Here is a 24,481-nt window from a genome sequence, read left to right as displayed (position 1 = left end):
GTAGTACCTGAATAACACCAGAAACAAGCATACAGCTAGTCTTGTCAGATCTGACTTTAAAGTCTGAAACACCTGATCTGCTGCATGCTTGTTCAGGGGCTAGGGCTAATAGTATTAGAGGCAGAGGATCAGCAGGACAGCCAGGCAACTGATATTGCTTAAAAGGAAATAAACATGGCAGCCTCCATATACCTCTCTGTTCAGTTCCCCTTTAAGGAACTACAAGTCCCACAATGCCTTGCGGGAGTCTGACAGCCACAGTCATGATTCATAAAGGCAAATGCTTTATGGGACTTGTAGTTCCTTAACAGCTGAAGAGCCAAGTTTGCAGATCTCTGCCGTAGGCGATATACTGTGGTTGCAGGTTCTGCAACCCTCCTTTGTAGTATAACTACTCTTGTAACACTGAGCTAATTTTATCCTCCGATACTGCACCATTTGGCTCCTGGTCTCATCTTTGTCGCACAGGCTACTGTGGTTCCCCTACAGTGACCGTCCCTACTTCCTGGATTATAAATGTTGCCCTTAAGCAGGGGTAGGGAACCTTGGCTCTCCAGCTGTTAAGGAACTACAAGTCCCACAATGCATTGTAGGAGTTTGACAGCCATGGTTAATAAAGGCCAAATGCATGCTGGGATTTGTAGTTTTATCACAGCTGGAGAGCCAAGGTTCCCTACCGCTGCCCTAAAGGATGCACCAGGGAGGATTCCACCCCCCCCCCCCCCCCTGCTGTGGTTTTGCCAGCGGCAGTGAAACCAAATGTGACGGCGGCCGATAAATAAAATTAGCAAAACGTACACGGCAACCGGCCTGTTGAGAATGGCCACTGTCCGTTCTCATCTCATAGGCCTCAATTTATTCCGCTGGCATTTGCTTTTGCAGTAGCGCGATTTCACACCTGTTAGGAATTTGTGGGTGTGGCTTAAATACCTAAACCTTTAACGTGGACCTGAACTGTTGATCAGGTCAGAAGGAAAACAGAGAGAAATGCAGCCTGTATGTATTCAGAGAGGTTAGCCTGTCTAGTTCCCCCTCATCTGTGACTAATCACAAGCTGTAATTTGAGCTCTCAGCTGTGTAAACTGGCTGCCATGGCTATTGGTAAACACAGGATGCTAACCCTATGTCTCCTTCAATGGAAGCAGGAAGCAGACACACTGCAGATTGATTGCAGGATTTGTATTAGCTGTAACAAAAAAAAAGTTTTTCTTTAAAGAGGATCTGTAACCTCAAAAAATCCCCGGGGGGGTACTCGCCTCGGGTGGGGGAAGCCTCCGGATCCTAATGAGGCTTCCCACGCCGTCCTCCGTCCCTCGGGGGTCTCGCTGCAGCCCTCCGTGCAGCGGTGACGTAATATTTACCTTCCCGACTCCTGCGCAGGCGCTCTGACGGCTGTCGGCTCCGAAGTAGGCGGAAATACCCGATCGCCGTCGGGTCTGCTCTACTGCGCAGGTGCAAGTTTCCTGCGCCTGCGCAGTAGAGCGGACCCGACTGAGATCGGGTATTTCCGTGTAGTTCGGAGAGGAAAGCCGCCACAGCGCCCCCCGCTGGAGCCAGCAAAGGTAAATATTGAAGCTACAGTCGGGCCTGTCGCCGGCTGTTCGGAGGGCTGCAGCGAGACCACCGTGGGACAGAGGACGGCGTGGGAAGCCTCATTAGGATCCGGAGGCTTCCCCCACCCGAGGTGAGTACCCCCCAGGGGATCTTTTTCATGTTACAGAGTCTCTTTAAAGGTTATGATGCTGTTGCTGGTCTTTTAGAGCAGAGGGGAAGATCTGAGTAATGTCAATTTTAAAGATAAAATGTGTGTGTGTGTGTGTGTGTGTATATATATATATATATATATATTTCTCCTCACGGATGTACACGTCAATACAAAACATGCTGTGAACAGTATTGACGTGCATACACTTCTGCACTGTATACTAGACCCTTGCTTGACACATTTTGGCAAGTTGCAGGAAAAAAAGGTTATGGAAATAAATGAAATCACTTTTTGCACAGAAATCCTGGGGGAATTGAACACCAGGGAACCAGGGAGGTAAAAAAAAAATGTCAGAAAAAAGGCAAGCATGGTGGAGGGATATGTAAATGGAAAGATGATGCAAAATCATGAACTACCGTATATCCTCGAATATGTCAACCTCATGTGTATGTCGACTCCAATATTTGACCCTCTTCAGCTGGATTTTTTTTATTGACTCAAGTATAAGAGTCTACCCAGCAAAGTTATTGGCTGCACTTGGGGCTCAGGAAGAATTAACAGCTGCATTTGGGGACAAGGAGGGGTTAATGACTGCACTGCATACAATATTGCAGCTATTAACCCCTCCTGTCCCTTTAGGTGCAGCAAATACCTCCTTTAGGCCCCCAAGTGCAGCCATTACTCACTTCCCTTCCTGCAGCCCAGTATTTCCCCCCCACTGCCCTTTTCCTTGTTCAGTGTTGTGGCCAGGACTTTCAGACCTGTTTTTTTCTTGACATTTCCTTTATCAAGAAAGTATCACCACTGGGTAAATTGCTGCAAATGGGAATGTCACTAATAGTAGACACATTACTCCGTGTGCTCAGAGTTGCATGTGACTCGTGTATAAGTCGACCCCTATACTTATTTAGAGAGTCAGACCTAAATATCTAGACTTATAGTCGAGTATATACGGTATGTTTAAAGTAAATGTAAAGCGCTTAATAAAAAAAAAAAGTCAGATATTTGCTTATGGACAGCGAAGGCTCTGAATCCTATAGTGCCTTCCTGTCTTTTCATGTTCCCCTTGTTCCAGCACTGTCTCCCCCATTTAAATTTGCCACTTTGGGAGGCTTCGTAAACAGTCATGTACCCGAGTGCTGCCAACGACGGGTGGCTCAGTACTGCTTATGCGTCGGCGCTCGTGCACTAGCACATGTACAGTACGGAGCTGCCCGTGCTTCTGAAGCATTTCCAGGGCTCACGTACGTGCATTCCAATGTAGTAAAATGTGGGGGGTGCATGCGTCATATGTCAGAGGGTGGAGCATGCGTCATATATCAGTGGGCGGTGCATGAGTCAAATGTCAGTGGGCGGTGCCTGCATCATATGTCAGTGTGACCCATGGTCAGCTGCCCTCTTCAGGCTGGTGCTGCAAGTCCCGCCCGCTGAAGTATCGGAGCCACTCAGAGGAAGCGAGTGGCTTTCTCTATCATGTGACGGCTGCAATTTGTAGGGTGCCCTGGATACTGTACCAGCAATATGTCCAATCTGGCTATGCAGCGCCAAAGTATACTTAACCTTGTAGTCCACCAAATGTGCAAGTTCTTGTACTGTCCCTCCAATAAGAGGACAGAATTGGTCCTTTGCAGCAGAGAATGTACCAGGGCATGCTGAGCTATTTCTAGGACAAGTGCTTGTACTGTACCTCCAATGGGAGGACAGAGCTGCTCCTGTGCAGCAGAGAATGTACCAGGGCATGCTGGGCCATTTCTAGGACAAGTGCTTTGCACTGTACCTCCAATGGGAGGACAGAGCTGGTCCTGTGCAGCAGAGAATGTACCAGGGCATGCTGAGCTATTTCTAGGACAAGTGCTTGTACTGTCCCTCCAATAAGAGGACAGACTTGGTCCTTTGCAGCAGAGAATGTACCAGGGCATGCTGAGCTATTTTTAGCACAATTTCTGGTATTGTAATCTTCTGATATAGTAAACCACTTTTCCCGATCCGTTGGAGTTTACTATAATGAGATCATGATCGCTTGCTCTATGAATTTGCATTGAGCACACTTTGTATTCCACTATGACTAAGGTACATGTTTCCTCCGATACGCGTGAGCTGTTGTTTGTTGTATTGCTGATTGTTAATTGTCCCAGCTCTACAATAAAGATTGGACATTTATGGTGATCGGTGAGCAGGCAACTGGTATTGTTTAAAGCGGTATCGTCACCATAAAAATCAAATTTCAACAGCAACTGGTCTGAGTGTATTAAGTGATAAAGATGCTAATCCTGCATTCAAAACTTTCAAAACTTTTTCTGCTGTTATGATTTGGAGTTATCACATACTTAAGAAGCACTGGCCCTTTAGTAGTCGTGCCAAAGAATTGCATGCTGGGGGTTCTTTTTATCTATAATCTATTCCTCCTCTTCCCTTTATTTCCCTGCAAGCTTCTTATCTGAAACCTAATCCCCTATTCACTTGTGTTTACAAGCAAGGCTGAGGTGACTCAGCGATTGGAGGAGACAAGAAAAAAAGTAAAGGGCAGAAATGACATCACAAGTTAGCCTTAACTGTGGGCAAAAGACATGGCCCCCACCACTAACAGAATTCTCGTCATTTACTATATGACATTCACTGAAATCAAAACGTGGACAGTATAATACATGTGTTATGTAAGTAGATCAAGTATTTATCTACTTATATATGTGTTTTTTTTTCCGGGCATAATATGGCTGATCCTACTGCTTTAAAGGGAAATAAATATGGCAGCCTCCATATCCCTCTCAGGTCAGTTGTCCTTTAATCAGAAGCACTATCCGCATACTTGCTTTGCCTCTAATCGCTCTTCTACAATATCTGTACAGTTAGAGATTTACACCATAAAAAAAAAAAAAAATGAATCATAAAGTAAATTGTCCTTTGACCTATTTCTGTTTATTTCAGGAGGAAGAAGTTATATTGAAGGATACAGGTGAGTGCATCCTCTGTGTTATCAGCCAATAAACCTGATAAGCTGGTGAAGTTTAGCCACTTTACCCCCGGCGGTACGAATTTCTCCGTCCCTTTTTCCATCCTTTCACCCCCAGGGACGGAGAAATCCATACCTTCCGCGCTACCGCCGCTGTCCGCGCTCCCGCCGCTCATGCGCGCGCACCCGCCGCTCGTGCGCGCCGCCGCCCGCTCACCCGGAGATCAATGAACGGGAAAATCCATTCCCGTTCGTTGATCTAAGCCCCCGCAATGATCCGCTGCTTCTATTAGAAACAGCGCAATCATTGTGATTCTCCCAGCCTCCTACTGCTTCCTGTAAGCGTCCTTCCGGACGCTTACAGGTCGCATGTAAACAGACTCACTGTGGCCATCTTTTGGCCAAATAGTAAACTACACCGTAAAGCATTTTACACATACAAATGCATTGGATTACACAATAAATTAACTCATTACCTCCCACACTCCCCAATTTGATTTTTTTTGTAATTTAAAAAAACAAAAATACAATAAAAAAAAACATAAATAGTTACCTTAGGGACTGAACTTTTTAAATATTTATGTCAAGAGGGTGTAACACTGTTACTTTATAAACTATGGGCTTGTAATTAGGGATGGACGCAAAACTGAAAAAAATGCACCTTTATTTCCAAATAAAATATTGGCGCCAAACATTGTGATAGGGACATAATTTAAACGGTTTTATAACTGGGACAAATGGGCAAATACATTTCATGGGGTTTAATTACAGTAGCATGCATTATGTAAAAACTATAATGGCCGAAACTTGAAAAATATTTTTTTCCCACATTTTTTCCTATTTTCCCATTAAAACACGTTTAGAATAAAATAATTCTTGGCATAATGTCCCACCTAAAGAAAGCCTAATTGGTGGCGAAAAAAACAAGATATAGTTCATTTCATTGCGATAAGTAATAATAAAGTTATAGACGAATGAATGGATGGAGCGCTGAAAGGTGAAAATTGCTCTGGTGTTCAAGGGGTAAAACCCCTCAGTGGTGAAGTGGTTAGACACAGTTTTTTTACTGGCAACCTGACAATTACTATTTAGTAAGATAGACTTGTGAAGCTCTTCTGCAGTCTTTGTTTTGGCCAGCAGAGGGAGCTGTGTGATTCTCACCGATTCCATCTGTTGTTCAGTTTTTCAGACCAAGGATGGGCGCGCCCTCTTCTCTGTAGATCGGGAGCCAGCGTGCTGTACACCATTACTCAACCTGCGTCTCCGAGACCCTCACAGGAGGGATATGGTCTACCTATGCCTGGACACCAGTACTACCTGCTGTGGAGGGGAGTCCATCGTAAGTCTATTCTTGCTGTACAGCTGTCTACTACCATACACATGGCCGGATTTCAGTCAAGGCAACAAAGGCCATAGCCTAGGGCACCAGGAAAGCAAGGGGCAGAATGTGGGCAGCAGAGTGGCAGTAGCAGTTAGCCTGCTGAACATTTGTTCTGGTACACAGAGTTTGCACATAGCGGTGGGCGGCTACCAACAGCTGGATCTGGCACTCAGGAGATGAAGGGACAGCGAACGGGCACTTACAGTGATTTCTGAGCTGCCTGTCACTCACCGAATGTGCCGCTCGTCAAGGAGCTTACAATCTAATCCCTGCCATCATGTCACTAACTGTCCTCAGAGGAGGTTACAATCTAATCCCTGCCATTACTTCACTAACTGTCCTCAGAGGATCTTATAATGTAATCCCTGCCATCACTTCACTAACTGTCCTCAGAGAAGTTTATAATGTAATCCCTGCCATCATGTCACTAACTGTCCTCAGAAAAGCCTACAGTCTAACCCCTGCTGTGTCAGGGAAGGGGGGGGGGGGGGGGGGGTTAGGGTTATGATGGGGTTAGGATGCTGTCGGTCTGGGGGCAGCTGGTGATAGTGGGCCTTGGGTGGTAAAAAGTACAAATCTAGCCCTGACCATACTGTGACCAGACATCCCAGTTTACCTGTTATAGATCCCAAGATGAGGGGCCTCTGTCCTAGGCACGAATATGTCCCAGGTGAGCCGCCATATGTCCCATGCCACTGGACTCCAGATTACTATTAAAAGGAAATAAATATGGCAGTCTCCACTTACTGTACCTCTCAGGTCAGTTGTCCTTCTTTTTAAAGGACAACCGAGGTGACATGATGAGATAGACGTGTATGTACAGTGCCAAGCACACAATTAACTAGGCTTTGTTCCTTTTTTTTCTTTCTCTGCATGAAAGAGTTAAACTTCAGGTATGCGAGTGACAGTTTCTGTCCGGGTCGGGACTGGGTCATACTATAGCATAACCCTCAGTGATTATTAACTACAGCCATAAAACACTTTTCTGTCAGTAAATTGCTTCTGAGAGCAGAAAAGCGATAAAAAAGGCCAATAATTCATAGATTTGAGCTCTGGCATACTTCAATGAAGGTGTAATTGAGCAGATATAATGAAACAGTAAAAACATAAAAATGAACCTACCCCTGAGGGGCATACATTAACCAGGGCCGGTTCTAGACAGGCACATGTGAAGGGGGCATCATGTGTACACATCATCGTGTGCACAGCATTGCTCTGTACCGCTGAGTGTGTAGGACACAGAATGGCTGTCTGTTGCCCCACGGCCAATCTCCATTCTCTGATAGGGGCAAGATGTAATATAGTCGACAGAGAAGGTGCAGCAGTATAGCGACAGATTGTCACCTGTTTCAGACCGGCTTCCCGCTACGATGTCTGCCTTCATCCTCCGCCACATGGATCTATGACTACACTTCAGTCCTCTTCAAGTCGCATATAATCACACAATGTGGAGTGACCAGGAAGCTGAGAGCCCTGCAGCTGCATGTAGGCAGACATCGTAGCAGGAAGCCTGGCTGGAACAGGTGACAATCTGTCACTATACTGCTTCTCTGTACCGCAAATAGCCAAATTAGGAGGGGGGTCCCTCCCTTCCCACTAATCATGGACTCCCCACGGCTGCAGCCCTTACCTCACCCGTCCGCCCAGATGAGTCTGCCTAGTAGTCTTCCGGGAGCAATTGACCAATTAGGTGGGGGGGCCGCAGGCCACCAATCACAGCTGTTCCCAGCTTTTAATAGGACCCGTTGGTTTAATAGGACCCGTTGGTCTTGAGGGTGGGGCCATGGCTCTCTCATTGGGGCCAATCACTGCAAGCCATGGTCCTGCCCTCAAGACCAGCGGGTCCTGTTGAATAACAGTAGGACGCAGCTGTGATTGGTGGTCTAGGGCAGCGGCCCCTGCCTGATTGGTCGTTTGCTCCTCGAAGCCTGGCATGTCTCCTATGTAAAGGACAAGGGAGACACTGGACACATAGGGACGGAAGGACGGAGGACACAGGTCTGGGGGACATTGATTTGAGGGGGCAAGACATTCATTGAAGGGGAGCTGCCCCCTCTTGCCCCTGTCTAGAGCCAGCCTCGACACCAACTAAGGGCACGAGGCTGGCTCTACACCAACTAACTTTCTTCTTCTTTATCTGACATAATAATAAACATTAAAGTAACGGTAAAAAAAATTGCAAAATATCGTCTATAACATTGAAAATGAAAATATAGTTAGTCATAATATGCATAGAAAAACATTCATAAATATCACCAAAATTTTACCACAACTACACCTAACCCTACTCTCACACAAAACCCTCCCTCTACCAATGCCTAACCCTAAGATCTCCCTGGTGGTGCTTACCCCTAAGACCCCCCCTGGTGGTGCCTAACCCTAATCAGAATCAGAATCAGAATCAGAGTTTATTATCGCCAAGTACAACCGGTGGGTTGTACCCGGAATTGGTTTTGGCACATACAGGGTCGTTGGTGAAGAGACAAGAAATAGCATACAGTTAAGCATGGCACATACATAGACGTGAGACAAGCATACTTAGGACAACATTACAGCTTGTGCGTACAATTAAGCAGAGTGCAGCGTCACATGCAGTCAAGCATGGGTCATACGTATAAAATATAAAAGCAAAAATAAAAAGCAAAAACAGAGCGTTACAGCATACACGTACATTTAACGTAAATACAAAAAAAAAAAAAAAAAAAAAAAAACATAGCAAAGCATACATTGATAGTAGGAACAGAAAAGAGTGGGACTGGAGGAGCAGCCTGAGAGCTGATCTGAGCGCTGCCATTTTCGGCACTGGACGCTACACAGCGACACGCTCCCAACAAGACAGGTGCACCGATTGTCCACGAAAGTAGAGAGAAGGAAACTGGGAAAGCAACTGAGAGAGAGAGAATGGATAGCTAAAGAGGAGAGAGACAGAGACAGAGAGAGAGAGTCCCCTTTAGGACTGCAGATGTGTACAGTCCGATGAACAGTGCTCCTAGCCGAACTGAGGGGATCACCAAGAGGGGTCACGCTTAGCAAAGTTCTGACTTGGTGCCCGGTCTGGGCGGGTCAGGTCCTGCAAAGTTCTGGCTTGGTGCCCGGTCTGGGCTGGTCAGGTCCAGAGTCCCCATTTATGATGGTTGCAGGCAGAGGGGAACTGGTGGAGTGTAGATGTGGCCGCAATTTGAGGGCTGGATGTGGGGGTGACGATCTCATTGGTAGTGGCCCCATCAAGGGAGGTCCTCCCAATGTGGCTGCAGCTTGGACGGGGGGAGAGGTGGCCTGCGTGTGCTCAGGTGGAGTCCCCCTTACCCGGCAGCAGTGGCAACGAAGCTCCGATGCGGAGATCCGGGCACGTGGGCAGCCAGACTGAGGCAGCGAGGCTCCTGGGCCACCACGTGGGCGGCGGCTGCTCAGCTGGTCCAGCGATCCTCCCGAGCGAGTCTCCGACATCCCCAGCCCGCGTCCTGGCAGGCATGTGGTGCGACCGCATGGCTGCACCGAGCGGCGTCTCGTGCTTGCGCTGGGTGCACTCCCCGATGCTGGAGCCGAGGAGGTGCCGCTGGGAGCTCTTCGCTGGTCCCTCTGCGTGTCCCTCCGCGTCGATCCCGCTCAGCTGATCCGGCTCTGCAGCTGACCACAGACCACGTGGGCGGCCATCCCGTAGCCAGCTCCTGCAGCGCTGACTCACAGTGCGCCCTGGATGTCCAGGAAGCCCAGCACTGCATCCCGGGATCCCCAGAGGCAGGGGGGATCCATCCAGCGAAAATGAGATGGCTCTGTTGGGGGGAAAGGGGACAGAAGAGTAGAAAGGCCGGAGCCCTGTGTGCCAGGCAACCCTCTTACGGCGCCATCTTGATCATCAACCCCCCTGGTGGTGCTTACCCCTAAGACCCCCCCTGGTGGTGCCTAACCCTAATACCCCCCTGGTGGTGCCTAACCCTAAGACCCCCCCTGGTGGTGCCTAACCCTAAGAGCCCCCCTGGTGATGCCTAAACCTAAGACTCCCCTGGTGGTGACCCCCCCTGGTGGTGCTTATCCCTAAGACCCCACCTGGTGGTGCCTAACCCGAAGATCCCGCTGGTGGTGCCTATCCCTAAAACCCCCGTTACTGACATCTAACCCTAAAACCCTTTCTCTCCACTGCAAACATTAATACAAAAAGCAATACATTTCTAAGATAATTAAGTTCAAACTATAATTTGCAATATTATAATTCTCAAAGCGAATTGGAAAATAATATTTATTGACAGATATTCCACCAAGACACTGCGCTCACAGCTTCAATGTGTCCTTACTCCACAGTAGTAACTCAGAGAGAGGGGAGACATAAAGAACATAGCATAATACTGTTTACACGTATTATTCCTTCCCCAACACCCAGTGCTGCAAGCAATACTCTCGTGTGTATCCACTGGCACTCAAGGTCTTACAGGTCCTCACCATTCAACATGGCTGCCAAATCACAGACAGCTCTATAAGCCTTATGGCATCACCAGATAAAAAGTGCTCCTTCTAATGCCAGGTGTCCCAACACCACTATAGATAGACTCTCACCTTCTTAAATTGTCATCCAAATTATAAGACAGCACATGCGCTTAAATACGTCTCATAGCATCAACCGCTTCAAACAGTGTTCCTCCTCAACCCAGGTATCCCAACACCAATGCACATGGATTCTCACCTTTTCAAATTGCTATCCACATTATAAGACAGCACATGCGCTTATTTAGTCACATCAATCCCGTTTTTCCAGCTGATAGATCCTCATCAAGGCCAAAGCATCATGTCTCCTAACAAACTTGGCTATTTAGCTATATGGAATGTTCCTCCCATTGCATTCTGGAGCCCCTCTGTGTAGCTTCCCAGTTGGTTTGATCTCCTCGGTGCACAGATTCACTGTAGAAGAGGTGGCAACATCTTTCAGACAGGGGCAGCTCTGTGGAATCTTTGTTTCTGTGAATTCCTAAGCCAATGAAAATAACACCCACTCTCCCAGAATGCAATGGGAGGAACATTCCATATAGCTAAATAGCCAAGTTTGTTAGGAGACATGATGCTTTGGCCTTGATGAGGATCTATCAGCTGGAAAAACGGGATTGATGTGACTAAATAAGCGCATGTGCTGTCTTATAATGTGGATAGCAATTTGAAAAGGTGAAAATCCATGTGCATTGGTGTTGGGATACCTGGGTTGAGGAGGAACACTGTTTGAAGCGGTTGATGCTATGAGACGTATTTAAGCGCATGTGCTGTCTTATAATTTGGATGGCAATTTAAGAAGGTGAGAGTCTATCTATAGTGGTGTTGGGACACCTGGCATTAGAAGGAGCACTTTTTATCTGGTGATGCCATAAGGCTTATAGAGCTGTCTGTGATTTGGCAGCCATGTTGAAAGGTGAGGACCTGTAAGACCTTGAGTGCAAGTGGATACACACGAGAGTATTGCTTGCAGCACTGGGTGTTGGGGAAGGAATAATACGTGTAAACAGTATTATGCTATGTTCTTTATGTCTCCCTTCTCTCTGAGTTACTACTGTGGAGTAAGGACACATTGAAGCTGTGAGCGCAGTGTCTTGGTGGAATATCTGGACTACATCTTATGCTTGGTGATTGATGCTGCGATCCAGGAAACTTTTTGGTTAAGTAAAAGGGACCAGAATACTGGGACATTGTTGTTGTGAGCGCACGGACACATTGTTTTTGAGATTAATATTTATTGACACACTATTTCTAAAAATGTAAAACATTTTGGATGGACAGGCCCGGCGCCCACTATTTATCGGGTGCCCAAATGTCTTCTTTGGGCATCCAATAGCTGATATTTTGCAATCGTGCCTATGGGCCGCCCAAATAGTCCATTAGCCCCAGGCGCCCAAATCTCCTGATTCCCTGAGGGCGTTTTGTAAATACTTGTCACCCCCGCCAATGGCCCACATTATTTACCAACCTTCCTTAGGGGAAGTTTGCTTTATATATTTTATTAATAGCAGTAGAGTGTTGTACCGTGTTAGCCATAAATAAAAGCAAGACGTCTTGAATCAGGATGATAGCCTTCATCGGCTAACTAAAAAGAATAAGAGTAAGCTTTTGGCCAGGGCCGGTAGTAGACTTTTTGCTGCCTGAGGCAAACGTGTGAGGATGCTCCCCCCCCCCCCCCCCCCCCAAATTGGAATGCTCACACAGCACCAGATAATTTGCACCGCACGTTATAGCTGCGGTGAGCCCCCCAAAAACACCTTCAGTATAGGTAGGTAGCCAGTTATAGGTGCCCCCAGTATTGGTAGGCAGGTACGGTTACCCCCGGTATAGGTTACTCAGGTACGGTTACCCCCGGTATAGGTTACTCAGGTGCAGTTTCCCTCCAGTATAGGTTACTCAGGTGCAGTTGCCCCCAGTATAGGTTACTCAGGTGCAGTTGCCCCCAGTATAGGTTACTCAGGTGCAGTTGCCCCCAGTATAGGTTATTCAGGTGCAGTTGCCCCCAGTATAGGTTAGCCAGGTACAGTTGCCCCCAGTATAGGTTAGTCCGCCTTGAGTGAGGGAAGGGGCATGGCCACACCTCCTTTCCACATAGCATGGGATAAAGTCTGTTCTTCCTTATCCGCCTTGGCTTAGGGAAAGGGCGTGGCCACACCTCCTTTCCACATAGCATGGGATAAAGTCAATTATCGGAGTTGACTTCTACATGAGGTCGACTTGTGTTTAAATAGTATATTTGGTAGTTACCTTAGGGACTTAACTTTTTTAATATGTATGTCACAATGGTATATTACTGTTATTTTTTAAATTATGGGCTTGTTAGTAGGTAGAAAAAAACAGTCTTGTAAAAGTAATACCTTTTAATGGCTTACTGATAAAGTTAAATTATGCAAGTTTTCTGGAATCTAGTACCCTTCTTCAGGCATATTTCCAGATGTAAGCTGAAGTAAAACATTGATGTAGGTAAATAGTAAACACACGAAGATGGCAGTTGTGCTGGTTACTGTTTAGCAGTTAGATGTCAGGTGATCAGTAGGCTGGAGCCAGTGAGCTCATGCAAGCAAACATGAAACATGTTAGTACTGATGCATGCAAAACTGAAAAAAAATGCACCTTTTATTTCCAAATAAAATATTGGCGCCATACTAGGGAAATATTTTATAGTTGCAGTAACTGTGACAAATAGGCAAATAAAACGTGTGGATTTTATTCACAGTAGAGCATTTTATTTTAAAACTATAATGGCCGAAATCTGAGAAATAATGAATTTTTTTCCATTTTGTCTTAGTATTCCCATTAAAATGCAGATATAATAAAATAATTCTTAGCAAAAATTACCACCCAAAGAAAGCCTAATTGGTGGCGAAAAAAAGACAAGCTATAGATCATTTCAGTTTGATAAATACTGATAAAGTTATTGGCAGATGAATGGACGCAGCACTGAAATGTGAAAATTTTTCTGGTTTTTAAGGGGAAAAACCCTTGGAGGTGAAGTTAATCTTTACATTCCTAACACTATGAACCTTTTACTATTCTTAGTAATCAATAAATAATATTATAGCAGCAATATTTGTATATTTGTAATACTGATACACAGCAGGTCATTTGTATGGTAACGATGTGTCTATGCCCCCCACAGCTGGCGGTCCAATCTCCGTCCGTTAGCAACATTGGGTTCGTTATAATCGCCTGCCCTTCCACCTACCTAAGCGTCACCATCCAGAATGGGGACAGGAAGCCGGTGTTTTGTGCCACAGTGCCTGTGAACATGGACTCCTGCAGCAGCACCATTCCGGTGAGTCACTCCTATGTACGATGAGAAGAAAGAACGTGCACCACCAGGTCCAATTGCTTGTAATGAGCTGTTTATTCATGCAGGGAATGCAATATAAATCCAGTCGAACCACACAGCTGTCCAATGTAGCGCTTAGGATAAGGTAATTACATCCACATCAGCATCATGGTGAGGGTGGTGGGTGGAGGGGACTGGTGGCTGGCCACAACGGCTGTTGGTCATGCTTGGTCACATAGAGGCCAGGCACAGGAAGAGGGCAGGAGCTTTTTGAGCTGTCCACATCCCGTTCCACCTCCGAGACCATAATCAAACCAAGGCTCATGTGCACGCCTTCAACCTCTGTATCTCGCTGCTCTAAGAGGCGGAGAAAGTAATCTCCGCCCTCTGCTGTGATGGTAACCCTGACAACTGCAGACATAAGGAAGCCTACGCTGCCGCAATCTGAGACCTCTAAGTGTCAACAAAGGGGGGCCGCAAAGTAGGAGCCAATGAAGGAGGCTAAAGCAGAATTTATCTGCCAACATTATATAATATATATATATACAGTCAGAAGAGATCAAAGCATACTATTACCAGCTGACGTGCTGGGCCTATGCCCTCAACAATGTTTAAGTCACGCACAATCCCTGATCTGCACATATTACCTGGGTCAATGCTTTAGAAGACTTTGAGGCCCCTTCTACACTATTGTGTTGCCGTAAAGTTGCATCAAGCCATTGTACCGCAACAGATAAATGAGTCTATGTAGACTTTCATACTTAAAGGGGAACTGAAGTGAGAGGAATATTGGAAAAAAAAATATAAACAAAAAGGGAACATTTATTTAAAAAATAAGCATGTAAATATTTATTAAAAGATAATTAAACTTTGGGGGAGCAATCAGACCCTACCAACAGAAAGCTCTGTTGGTGTGATGACACGTAAGGCACTGCTGCGAGGCCTTAAAGGGAATGTCCAAGCAAAATAAAAAATGAGTTTCACTTACCTGGGGCTTCTACCAGCCCCATGCAGCCATCCTGTGCCCTCGTAGGCACTCACTGCTGCTCCAGTCCCCCGCTGGCAGCTTGCCGACCTCAGAGGTCCGCGGGACGCATTGCGTACATTTTTACGCATTCCCGCTAGTGCAGGAACATTAACACATACATTTTTACGCATTACTGGTTCAATGCGTAAAAATGTACGCATTGAACCAGTAACGCGTAAAAATGCATGTGTTAATGTTCCTGGACTAGCGGGAATGCATAAAAATGTACGCAATGCGAAGCTGCCAGCGGGGGACTGGAGCAGTAGTGAGTGACTACGAGGGCACAGGATGGCTGCATGGGGCTGCTAGAAGCCCCAGGTAAGTGAAACTCATTTTTTTATTTTGCTTGAACCTTCCCTTTAAAGCTGCAGTGGCCTATTAAGTGAAAAATGGCCTGGTCTTTAGGGGGGTTTAACACTGCGGTCCTCAAGTGGTTAAAAGGAAATAGACATGGCAGCCTCCATATCCCTCTCACTTCAGTTGTCCTTTATTGCGACTGAAGTGGCTGGATAGTGTACTGTGACATGGGAGACCAGGGTTCTGTTCCTGGCTAGGGTCAGTACCTATTTAGTAAGGAGTTCAAGGTAAGACTCCCAAACACTGCAGGGTGGCCCCTTGCGCTACACAAATGTTTGGATTATTATTATAATCGCTGCAATCCCGACGCGGTCTACAGTGAGTTACCGCATGATTCTACTGCAATGCAATTCTATGGCGACTCAGTAAGTGTAAACAAAGGAGTGTTTACACGCATACAGGGTCCGACAGAAATCCCTGCGACATTCTTCCTGTCCAGCAGGGAGTACGTCACTGAGCGGGGGGGCGGGCCTATGCATATTACCCTGCTGGCGCAATTCTCCTGTGGCGGCCTCTCCCGGTTCGGGAGAATCGCAACGTACAACTGAAACCGGCCTAAAGCGTACCTGAAGCTGGGCAAAAACCAAAAGATAGATACTTGCCTCTCTAGAGGCTTCCTCAACCATCCCGTGGCCCACCATTCCAGCACAGGGTCCTCACAGGGCTTGTCGAATGTGCTTTCATGGCCATGCACCGTTCTTGTATGAGCGTCACTGTAGTGCACATGCACGAGGTTGGTGCATGCCTGCCCAGTAGCATGAAGCCCATCATGTGCAGCTTTTTCCTCCATGCACAGGCAGCCTTGTGCTACTGTGCATGCTATACTCCTATATGGACAAGAACGGGACCATGAAGAACAAAAGGGTCCCGGTGGGGTTGAGGACGGTCTGGGAAGCATCTGGAGCATCCAGAGACGGTTCCCACTACTTGGGTAAATATTTACTGGATTTTTCGAACTGTAAGATGTACTTTTTCTCCCCCAAAATAGGGGAAGAAAGTCAGTGAATCTTATAGTGTGAATGTACGGTAGCAGTCTTCCCCCGGCTTGCCTCTCTCTTCTCCCCCGGGACGTGTCATCTGTCAGCTTGGTCTGAGATCCGTAATGCCAACGTTCCGTGACCTGCAGCACGCTCTCCAAGCTGCGGACTTTTGTGCATGGCCAGGCGTTCATTCAGCTGCAAACAAACCGAAGTCTGTGGACAGATAAATGCAATGCAACACTGGCCTCAATTCACTAAGCAGTTTACACTAGTCTACAGATGGTTTTTAGTCTACTGATGGTTTGTAATGTTTTAGACATGTTTTTAGACCTGGTCTATGTAATAAATCTTTGTTGGTTGCTATGGGCAACAACACTACACCATAGTTCGGCACCATATCACAGAAAGTGTGATAACTCGACTCTCATCACAGCAACAGCATAGGAGATAGAACTTCTTAGACGTTGTCAAAGTTTCAGGAGTTTATTCAGTAAACAGATCTACAGATGCTTATCTCTACATCTCATTCCCCAGCCATACCTTATGCTGCTGTCCAAAGGTTTGGGCTTTTGTCCCACACATAATGCAGATATCTTTGAGACTGTCGTGGACTTGCACCTATTTGGGCGTAAGATCTTACTGAAATCTCTGTATGACAATTCTCGAAAGCAAAAATCAATTAACCCTTCGCACACTCACATGCAAATGTTCAAACAAATGCATTCACAGATTTACTCATCCAGGCACAACTGTTATCCCTACTGCTAAATTAAAATTTAGCAGTTTTGCTGTTTCTAGCCACACCCCCTTCAGCACCTCCCTTTCCCTAAAAATTTATTTAATGTCCTAACTAGAGGCGATGTGCCTGGATATTTGTATGTTTATTCTTATCATTGACCCCTGTGGCTAGGGTCTAATTCGGTGCACTCCCCCCTTCCCCTGTATGTTTGTCAGCATGCAGACAGCTTATGCTGGTGTATGCGCATAGTGCACATGGACACATAAAATTAGCTCCCTTGTGCGATTGGTAAGATGCACTGTCTTTCCCAGGAGAGGAAGTTAGGATGTGTGCTCCTAATCCATTGATAGGTTTGATGCAATGAATGTGTTTGCATGTCTGCACTATGCATGTTACAGGGCCAGAGTTAGGACACCTATGTTTACCTGGGTACTTCTGCGCAGTATAGGTGACTAAGCATAAGAATGCATTCTTCTGTGAACTAAAACCCTGGCTTTTAATTTAGCAGTAGGGATAACAGTTGTGCCTGGATGAGTAAATCTGTGAATGCATTTGTTTGAACATTTGCATGTGAGTGTGCGAAGGGTTAATTGATTTTTGCTGTTTCTAGCCACACCCCCTTCAGCACCTCCCTTTCCCTAAAAATTTATTTAATGTCCTAACTAGAGGCGATGTGCCTGGATATTTGTATGTTTATTCTTATCATTGACCCCTGTGGCTAGGGTCTAATTCGGTGCACTCCCCCCTTCCCCTGTATGTTTGTCAGCATGCAGACAGCTTATGCTGGTGTATGCGCATAGTGCACATGGACACATAAAATTAGCTCCCTTGTGCGATTGGTAAGATGCACTGTCTTTCCCAGGAGAGGAAGTTAGGATGTGTGCTCCTAATCCATTGATAGGTTTGATGCAATGAATGTGTTTGCATGTCTGCACTATGCATGTTACAGGGCCAGAGTTAGGACACCTATGTTTACCTGGGTACTTCTGCGCAGTATAGGTGACTAAGCATAAGAATGCATTCTTCTGTGAACTAAAACCCTGGCTTTTAATTTAGCAGTAGGGATAACAGTTGTGCCTGGATGAGTAAATCTGTGAATGCATTTGTTTGAACATTTGCATGTGAGTGTGCGAAGGGTTAATTGATTTTTGCTGTTTCTAGCCACACCCCCTTCAGCACCTCCCTTTCCCTAAAAATTTATTTAATGTCCTAACTAGAGGCGATGTGCCTGGATATTTGTATGTTTATTCTTATCATTGACCCCTGTGGCTAGGGTCTAATTCGGTGCACTCCCCCCTTCCCCTGTATGTTTGTCAGCATGCAGACAGCTTATGCTGGTGTATGCGCATAGTGCACATGGACACATAAAATTAGCTCCCTTGTGCGATTGGTAAGATGCACTGTCTTTCCCAGGAGAGGAAGTTAGGATGTGTGCTCCTAATCCATTGATAGGTTTGATGCAATGAATGTGTTTGCATGTCTGCACTATGCATGTTACAGGGCCAGAGTTAGGACACCTATGTTTACCTGGGTACTTCTGCGCAGTATAGGTGACTAAGCATAAGAATGCATTCTTCTGTGAACTAAAACCCTGGCTTTTAATTTAGCAGTAGGGATAACAGTTGTGCCTGGATGAGTAAATCTGTGAATGCATTTGTTTGAACATTTGCATGTGAGTGTGCGAAGGGTTAATTGATTTTTGCTGTTTCTAGCCACACCCCCTTCAGCACCTCCCTTTCCCTAAAAATTTATTTAATGTCCTAACTAGAGGCGATGTGCCTGGATATTTGTATGTTTATTCTTATCATTGACCCCTGTGGCTAGGGTCTAATTCGGTGCACTCCCCCCTTCCCCTGTATGTTTGTCAGCATGCAGACAGCTTATGCTGGTGTATGCGCATAGTGCACATGGACACATAAAATTAGCTCCCTTGTGCGATTGGTAAGATGCACTGTCTTTCCCAGGAGAGGAAGTTAGGATGTGTGCTCCTAATCCATTGATAGGTTTGATGCAATGAATGTGTTTGCATGTCTGCACTATGCATGTTACAGGGCCAGAGTTAGGACACCTATGTTTACCTGGGTACTTCTGCGCAGTATAGGTGACTAAGCATAAGAATGCATTCTTCTGTGAACTAAAACCCTGGCTTTTAATTTAGCAGTAGGGATAACAGTTGTGCCTGGATGAGTAAATCTGTGAATGCATTTGTTTGAACATTTGCATGTGAGTGTGCGAAGGGTTAATTGATTTTTGCTGTTTCTAGCCACACCCCCTTCAGCACCTCCCTTTCCCTAAAAATTTATTTAATGTCCTAACTAGAGGCGATGTGCCTGGATATTTGTATGTTTATTCTTATCATTGACCCCTGTGGCTAGGGTCTAATTCGGTGCACTCCCCCCTTCCCCTGTATGTTTGTCAGCATGCAGACAGCTTATGCTGGTGTATGCGCATAGTGCACATGGACACATAAAATTAGCTCCCTTGTGCGATTGGTAAGATGCACTGTCTTTCCCAGGAGAGGAAGTTAGGATGTGTGCTCCTAATCCATTGATAGGTTTGATGCAATGAATGTGTTTGCATGTCTGCACTATGCATGTTACAGGGCCAGAGTTAGGACACCTATGTTTACCTGGGTACTTCTGCGCAGTATAGGTGACTAAGCATAAGAATGCATTCTTCTGTGAACTAAAACCCTGGCTTTTAATTTAGCAGTAGGGATAACAGTTGTGCCTGGATGAGTAAATCTGTGAATGCATTTGTTTGAACATTTGCATGTGAGTGTGCGAAGGGTTAATTGATTTTTGCTGTTTCTAGCCACACCCCCTTCAGCACCTCCCTTTCCCTAAAAATTTATTTAATGTCCTAACTAGAGGCGATGTGCCTGGATATTTGTATGTTTATTCTTATCATTGACCCCTGTGGCTAGGGTCTAATTCGGTGCACTCCCCCCTTCCCCTGTATGTTTGTCAGCATGCAGACAGCTTATGCTGGTGTATGCGCATAGTGCACATGGACACATAAAATTAGCTCCCTTGTGCGATTGGTAAGATGCACTGTCTTTCCCAGGAGAGGAAGTTAGGATGTGTGCTCCTAATCCATTGATAGGTTTGATGCAATGAATGTGTTTGCATGTCTGCACTATGCATGTTACAGGGCCAGAGTTAGGACACCTATGTTTACCTGGGTACTTCTGCGCAGTATAGGTGACTAAGCATAAGAATGCATTCTTCTGTGAACTAAAACCCTGGCTTTTAATTTAGCAGTAGGGATAACAGTTGTGCCTGGATGAGTAAATCTGTGAATGCATTTGTTTGAACATTTGCATGTGAGTGTGCGAAGGGTTAATTGATTTTTGCTGTTTCTAGCCACACCCCCTTCAGCACCTCCCTTTCCCTAAAAATTTATTTAATGTCCTAACTAGAGGCGATGTGCCTGGATATTTGTATGTTTATTCTTATCATTGACCCCTGTGGCTAGGGTCTAATTCGGTGCACTCCCCCCTTCCCCTGTATGTTTGTCAGCATGCAGACAGCTTATGCTGGTGTATGCGCATAGTGCACATGGACACATAAAATTAGCTCCCTTGTGCGATTGGTAAGATGCACTGTCTTTCCCAGGAGAGGAAGTTAGGATGTGTGCTCCTAATCCATTGATAGGTTTGATGCAATGAATGTGTTTGCATGTCTGCACTATGCATGTTACAGGGCCAGAGTTAGGACACCTATGTTTACCTGGGTACTTCTGCGCAGTATAGGTGACTAAGCATAAGAATGCATTCTTCTGTGAACTAAAACCCTGGCTTTTAATTTAGCAGTAGGGATAACAGTTGTGCCTGGATGAGTAAATCTGTGAATGCATTTGTTTGAACATTTGCATGTGAGTGTGCGAAGGGTTAATTGATTTTTGCTGTTTCTAGCCACACCCCCTTCAGCACCTCCCTTTCCCTAAAAATTTATTTAATGTCCTAACTAGAGGCGATGTGCCTGGATATTTGTATGTTAATTCTCGAAAGCAGTCAATGCTAACCCGGGACGACAGACCTTGGTCGGATGAGGATATGATAGCTCTACAATCATTACAGGAGTTAGCTTTGGAGAATTCTGCTTCAACAGAGGACACAGATGTGGCTCCTTTCGGGCCGGGCCCCCGTTTCTTTCTTCCTCGACTGGATGATGTCGGATTGAGAAACAGGTCACACAAATTTCCTCCTTTTAATTTAAGTCCCAACTTGAAAACCTTTATAAATGTGGTGGAAAGGGATTTGTCTAAGCTAAGGGGCAATAAGTTGTCAGTGGACAATCTCAAACCAGAGGAGCGTGAGACATTGGATGAATTAATTAAAAATAAAAATTGGATTGTGAAACCATCTGATAAGGGCGGCAACGTGGTTATCATGTCGGTGGATATGTACAGAGGCATGTGCCTTGATATTCTTAAAAAACGGGAGTGCTATGAGAGGGTCCCCGCATCCAGGGTCATTCGATGTCAGCAGGAGCTTTTTTTAATTATAGACAACGCAGTCATGAGGAATGTGATTGATGATAATACAGCGCAATTTTTAACAGTCGGTAATCCAATCTGTCCGACTTTCTATGCCTTACCTAAGGTGCATAAGAGACTGGACAGACCACCGGGTCGTTCGATAGTCTCCGGATGTGGCTCTTTAACCTCCCTGGCGTTCTATTAAAATCGCCAGGGAGGCTGCGGGAGGGTTTCTTTTTAATTAAAAAAAACCTATTTCATGCAGCCAACTGAAAGTTGGCTGCATGAAAGCCCACTAGAGGGCGCTCCCGATCCGCACTTTCGATCGCCTCCGGCGATCAAAAGTAACAAGGAAGGCCGCAATGAGCGGCCTTCCTTGTTTCGCTTTCCTCGTCGCCATGGCGACGAGCGGAGTGACGTCATGGACGTCAGCCGACGTCCTGACGTCTGCCGCCTCCGATCCAGCCCTTAGCGCTGGCCGGAACTGTTTGTTCCGGCTGCGCTGGGCTCGGGCGGCTGGGGAGACCCTCTTTCGCCGCTGCACGCGGCGGATCGCCGCGCTGCGGCGGCGATCAGGTAGCACACGCGGCTGGCAAAGTGCCGGCTGCGTGTGCTCCTTTTTATTTGAAACAAATCGGCCCAGCGGGGCCTGAGAAATCCTCCTGCGCAGGTTACCCCGAGCTGAGCTCGGGATAACCGGCAAGGGGGTTAACGGAGAAGATCAGTATATACGTGGACCGCTTTTTGCAGCCGCACGTACAGGCTCTACCGTCGTACATCCGTGACACATCACATCTATTGCGCGTATTGGACGGAGTACAGCTTCCTGCGGGGGCGTTGCTGGTGACCCTGGATGTGGAGGCCCTATATTCAAGCATTCCACATGTACTTGGAATGCGGGCCGTTGGGACCTTTTTAAGCGAGCTGGGGATACAGTGTGCCGCGCACAGTGAGTTTGTTGACTTTACTTGAGTTTCTGTTAACGAACAACATTTTCATGTTTGAGGGGTCCCACTACCTCCAGGTGCAGGGGGCGGCGATGGGGATCACTTGTGCCCCGTCCTATGCTAACCTGTACCTGGGGGAGTGGGAACGCAATTTATTTGCAAGTGATTGTCTCTCGGTGTACCTGTGCCATATTTTGGCATGGCACAGGTACATCGATGACATCATAATGTTTTGGACAGGAGGCCAGGCCCTCCTGGGCCAATTTGTGGAAGCAATAAACATGAACTGTGTTAATCTCAAATTTACTATGCAATGTAGTCCCTCCGTGGTCCCCTTCCTTGATATCTCTATTCTCATTGATAAGTGTGGCCAATTGTCTACTTGTTTATATAGAAAGGACACTGCCACCAATTCTCTTTTGAGGGCGGATAGCTTTCACCCCACACACACTGTATGTGGGATTCCCATTGGTCAATATTTATGCGTAAGGCGCAATTGTTCTGAAGATGCATCTTTTAAGGAAGAAGCAGATAACTTGAGGAGGAGGTTCAGGGAGAGGGGATACCCGGAATTCACATTGAGGAAGGCTTTTAGGAGGGCGGATGCCAGCGTGAGAGCATCTTTGCTCTCGACTGGCCCTCGACCTGTACGTGAGACGGAATCTGCGGTGCGCTTCTGCACTAGATATTCAGCCCAACGTTCCAAAATTGTAAATATCATTGAGAAACATTGGCATATCCTAGCCAACGACCCTAAATTGAACAGATTGATTCCCACCAGACCTTTATTCTCCTTTAGACGAGCACCCTCCTTGAGAGATAGGGTAGTGAGCAGCCATTTTGTAGATCCTACTATCAATGGCAAACATTGTAAAGTAACAGGCACGTATACATGTGGTGGCTGCACCATGTGCAGGTACATACAGGTGGGTAAATCTATCAGACTGCCGGATGGTAGAGACTGGGAGTTGGCTCACTATGTTAATTGCAATACGATTTTAGTCGTTTACCTTCTTTTGTGCCCTTGTGGTGCATTTTATATAGGCAAAACGAAACGGGAGCTACGCTCACGTATTTCTGATCATGTCACTAACATTAGGAGCAAAAGTCTCTCCAGTCTGACTCCTGTAGCTAGACATTTCAAAACAGTACATGCTGGCAGTCCCACCAAAATGCGGTTCGTTGGCCTGGATCGGATCCATGCCTCCGCCCGGGGTGGGGACATGGACCGGTTGTTGTTACAGAAAGAGTCGCGATGGATCTTTGAAATGGCGGCCACTAAGCCCCCCGGCCTGAACGAGCATATAAGTTATGCTTTGTTCTTGCCGGTATGAGGGCATGTTGGTGCCCGGGGCCCCCTTTTTGACTGCGGGATACCTGGGTCGATCGTGTTGGAGGTTAGGGTTTTCTTACTGCACATTGCCAAACACAAATTTTATGTGTTCTATATTATGTGTTATTTTGAGGATCATTGATCCCTTGTCCTGGGGGGATTGAACGATATACTCACTAACGTGGGTTGGGTTCATTAGGAAACCCCTGGGTATGCATGTTATAATTATACTGTATACTGTTTCTGCCACCTATATAGTTCTACGGATTAGGATGGGTTTGCAAGTTTAAGGTTTTTGATATAGTATACATTTATGGATAATGGGATTTTTTTACCAATGGCTGTCTCCGATGTTTCTGTCTCCCTGGGCGGGTCTGGAGGCTGTGGTGTCTGGTCTCGCCTGCCCCCTCCGGCGGCGGTCCGGGCGGGGGGGCGGGGCTTGGTGGACGCACCGGGACAGTTGCTTTTGCGCTTTCTTGCTGTGTCTGCCCGCTCCGCCCCGCTGCTCGGCGCATGTTCGGGCGGGTGGGCGTGGCTATGTTGACGCGTCGGGTGTGTTGCGGATTACGCCGCCCCGCTGTGTCTGCTGGCCTCGCTCTCCCGCCCGTCATTGGCCGCGGGTGGGGGCGGGCGTGGCTTGCGCCTTACTCTCCGCCCGCTGGGGGGAATAAATTGGAGGCAACACGGGGAAATGACGTGTCTCCAGAGGAAGCCGGAAGCCCGGCGAAACCGGTCGAGGGTACGCATGTGCTGCGTCCCGACCTGGATACTCCTTTACCGTGGACCTGCCTGGCCATAGGCCTCCATCAAGG

The 24,481-nt window shown here is 46.6% G+C and overlaps 1 protein-coding gene across 2 annotated transcripts in view; it reads left to right on the top strand.

The window, feature by feature from the left end:
- Positions 1-24,481, top strand: part of LOC137562510 (phospholipid scramblase 3-like) — a 61,212-nt gene that overhangs the window by 23,477 nt on the left and 13,254 nt on the right. For both annotated transcript variants that reach the window (XM_068273912.1, XM_068273913.1), the window contains exons 4-6: positions 4,631-4,658; positions 5,837-5,994; positions 13,652-13,807. In XM_068273912.1, the coding sequence (XP_068130013.1) occupies positions 4,631-4,658; positions 5,837-5,994; positions 13,652-13,807 (342 nt within the window). The remainder of the gene's footprint in view (positions 1-4,630; positions 4,659-5,836; positions 5,995-13,651; positions 13,808-24,481) is intronic.

This window comes from Hyperolius riggenbachi, chromosome 3, assembly GCF_040937935.1.
Source record: "Hyperolius riggenbachi isolate aHypRig1 chromosome 3, aHypRig1.pri, whole genome shotgun sequence".
Classification (NCBI taxonomy): Eukaryota; Metazoa; Chordata; class Amphibia; order Anura; family Hyperoliidae; genus Hyperolius; species Hyperolius riggenbachi.
This window is presented reverse-complemented; position numbering and strand designations above follow the sequence as displayed.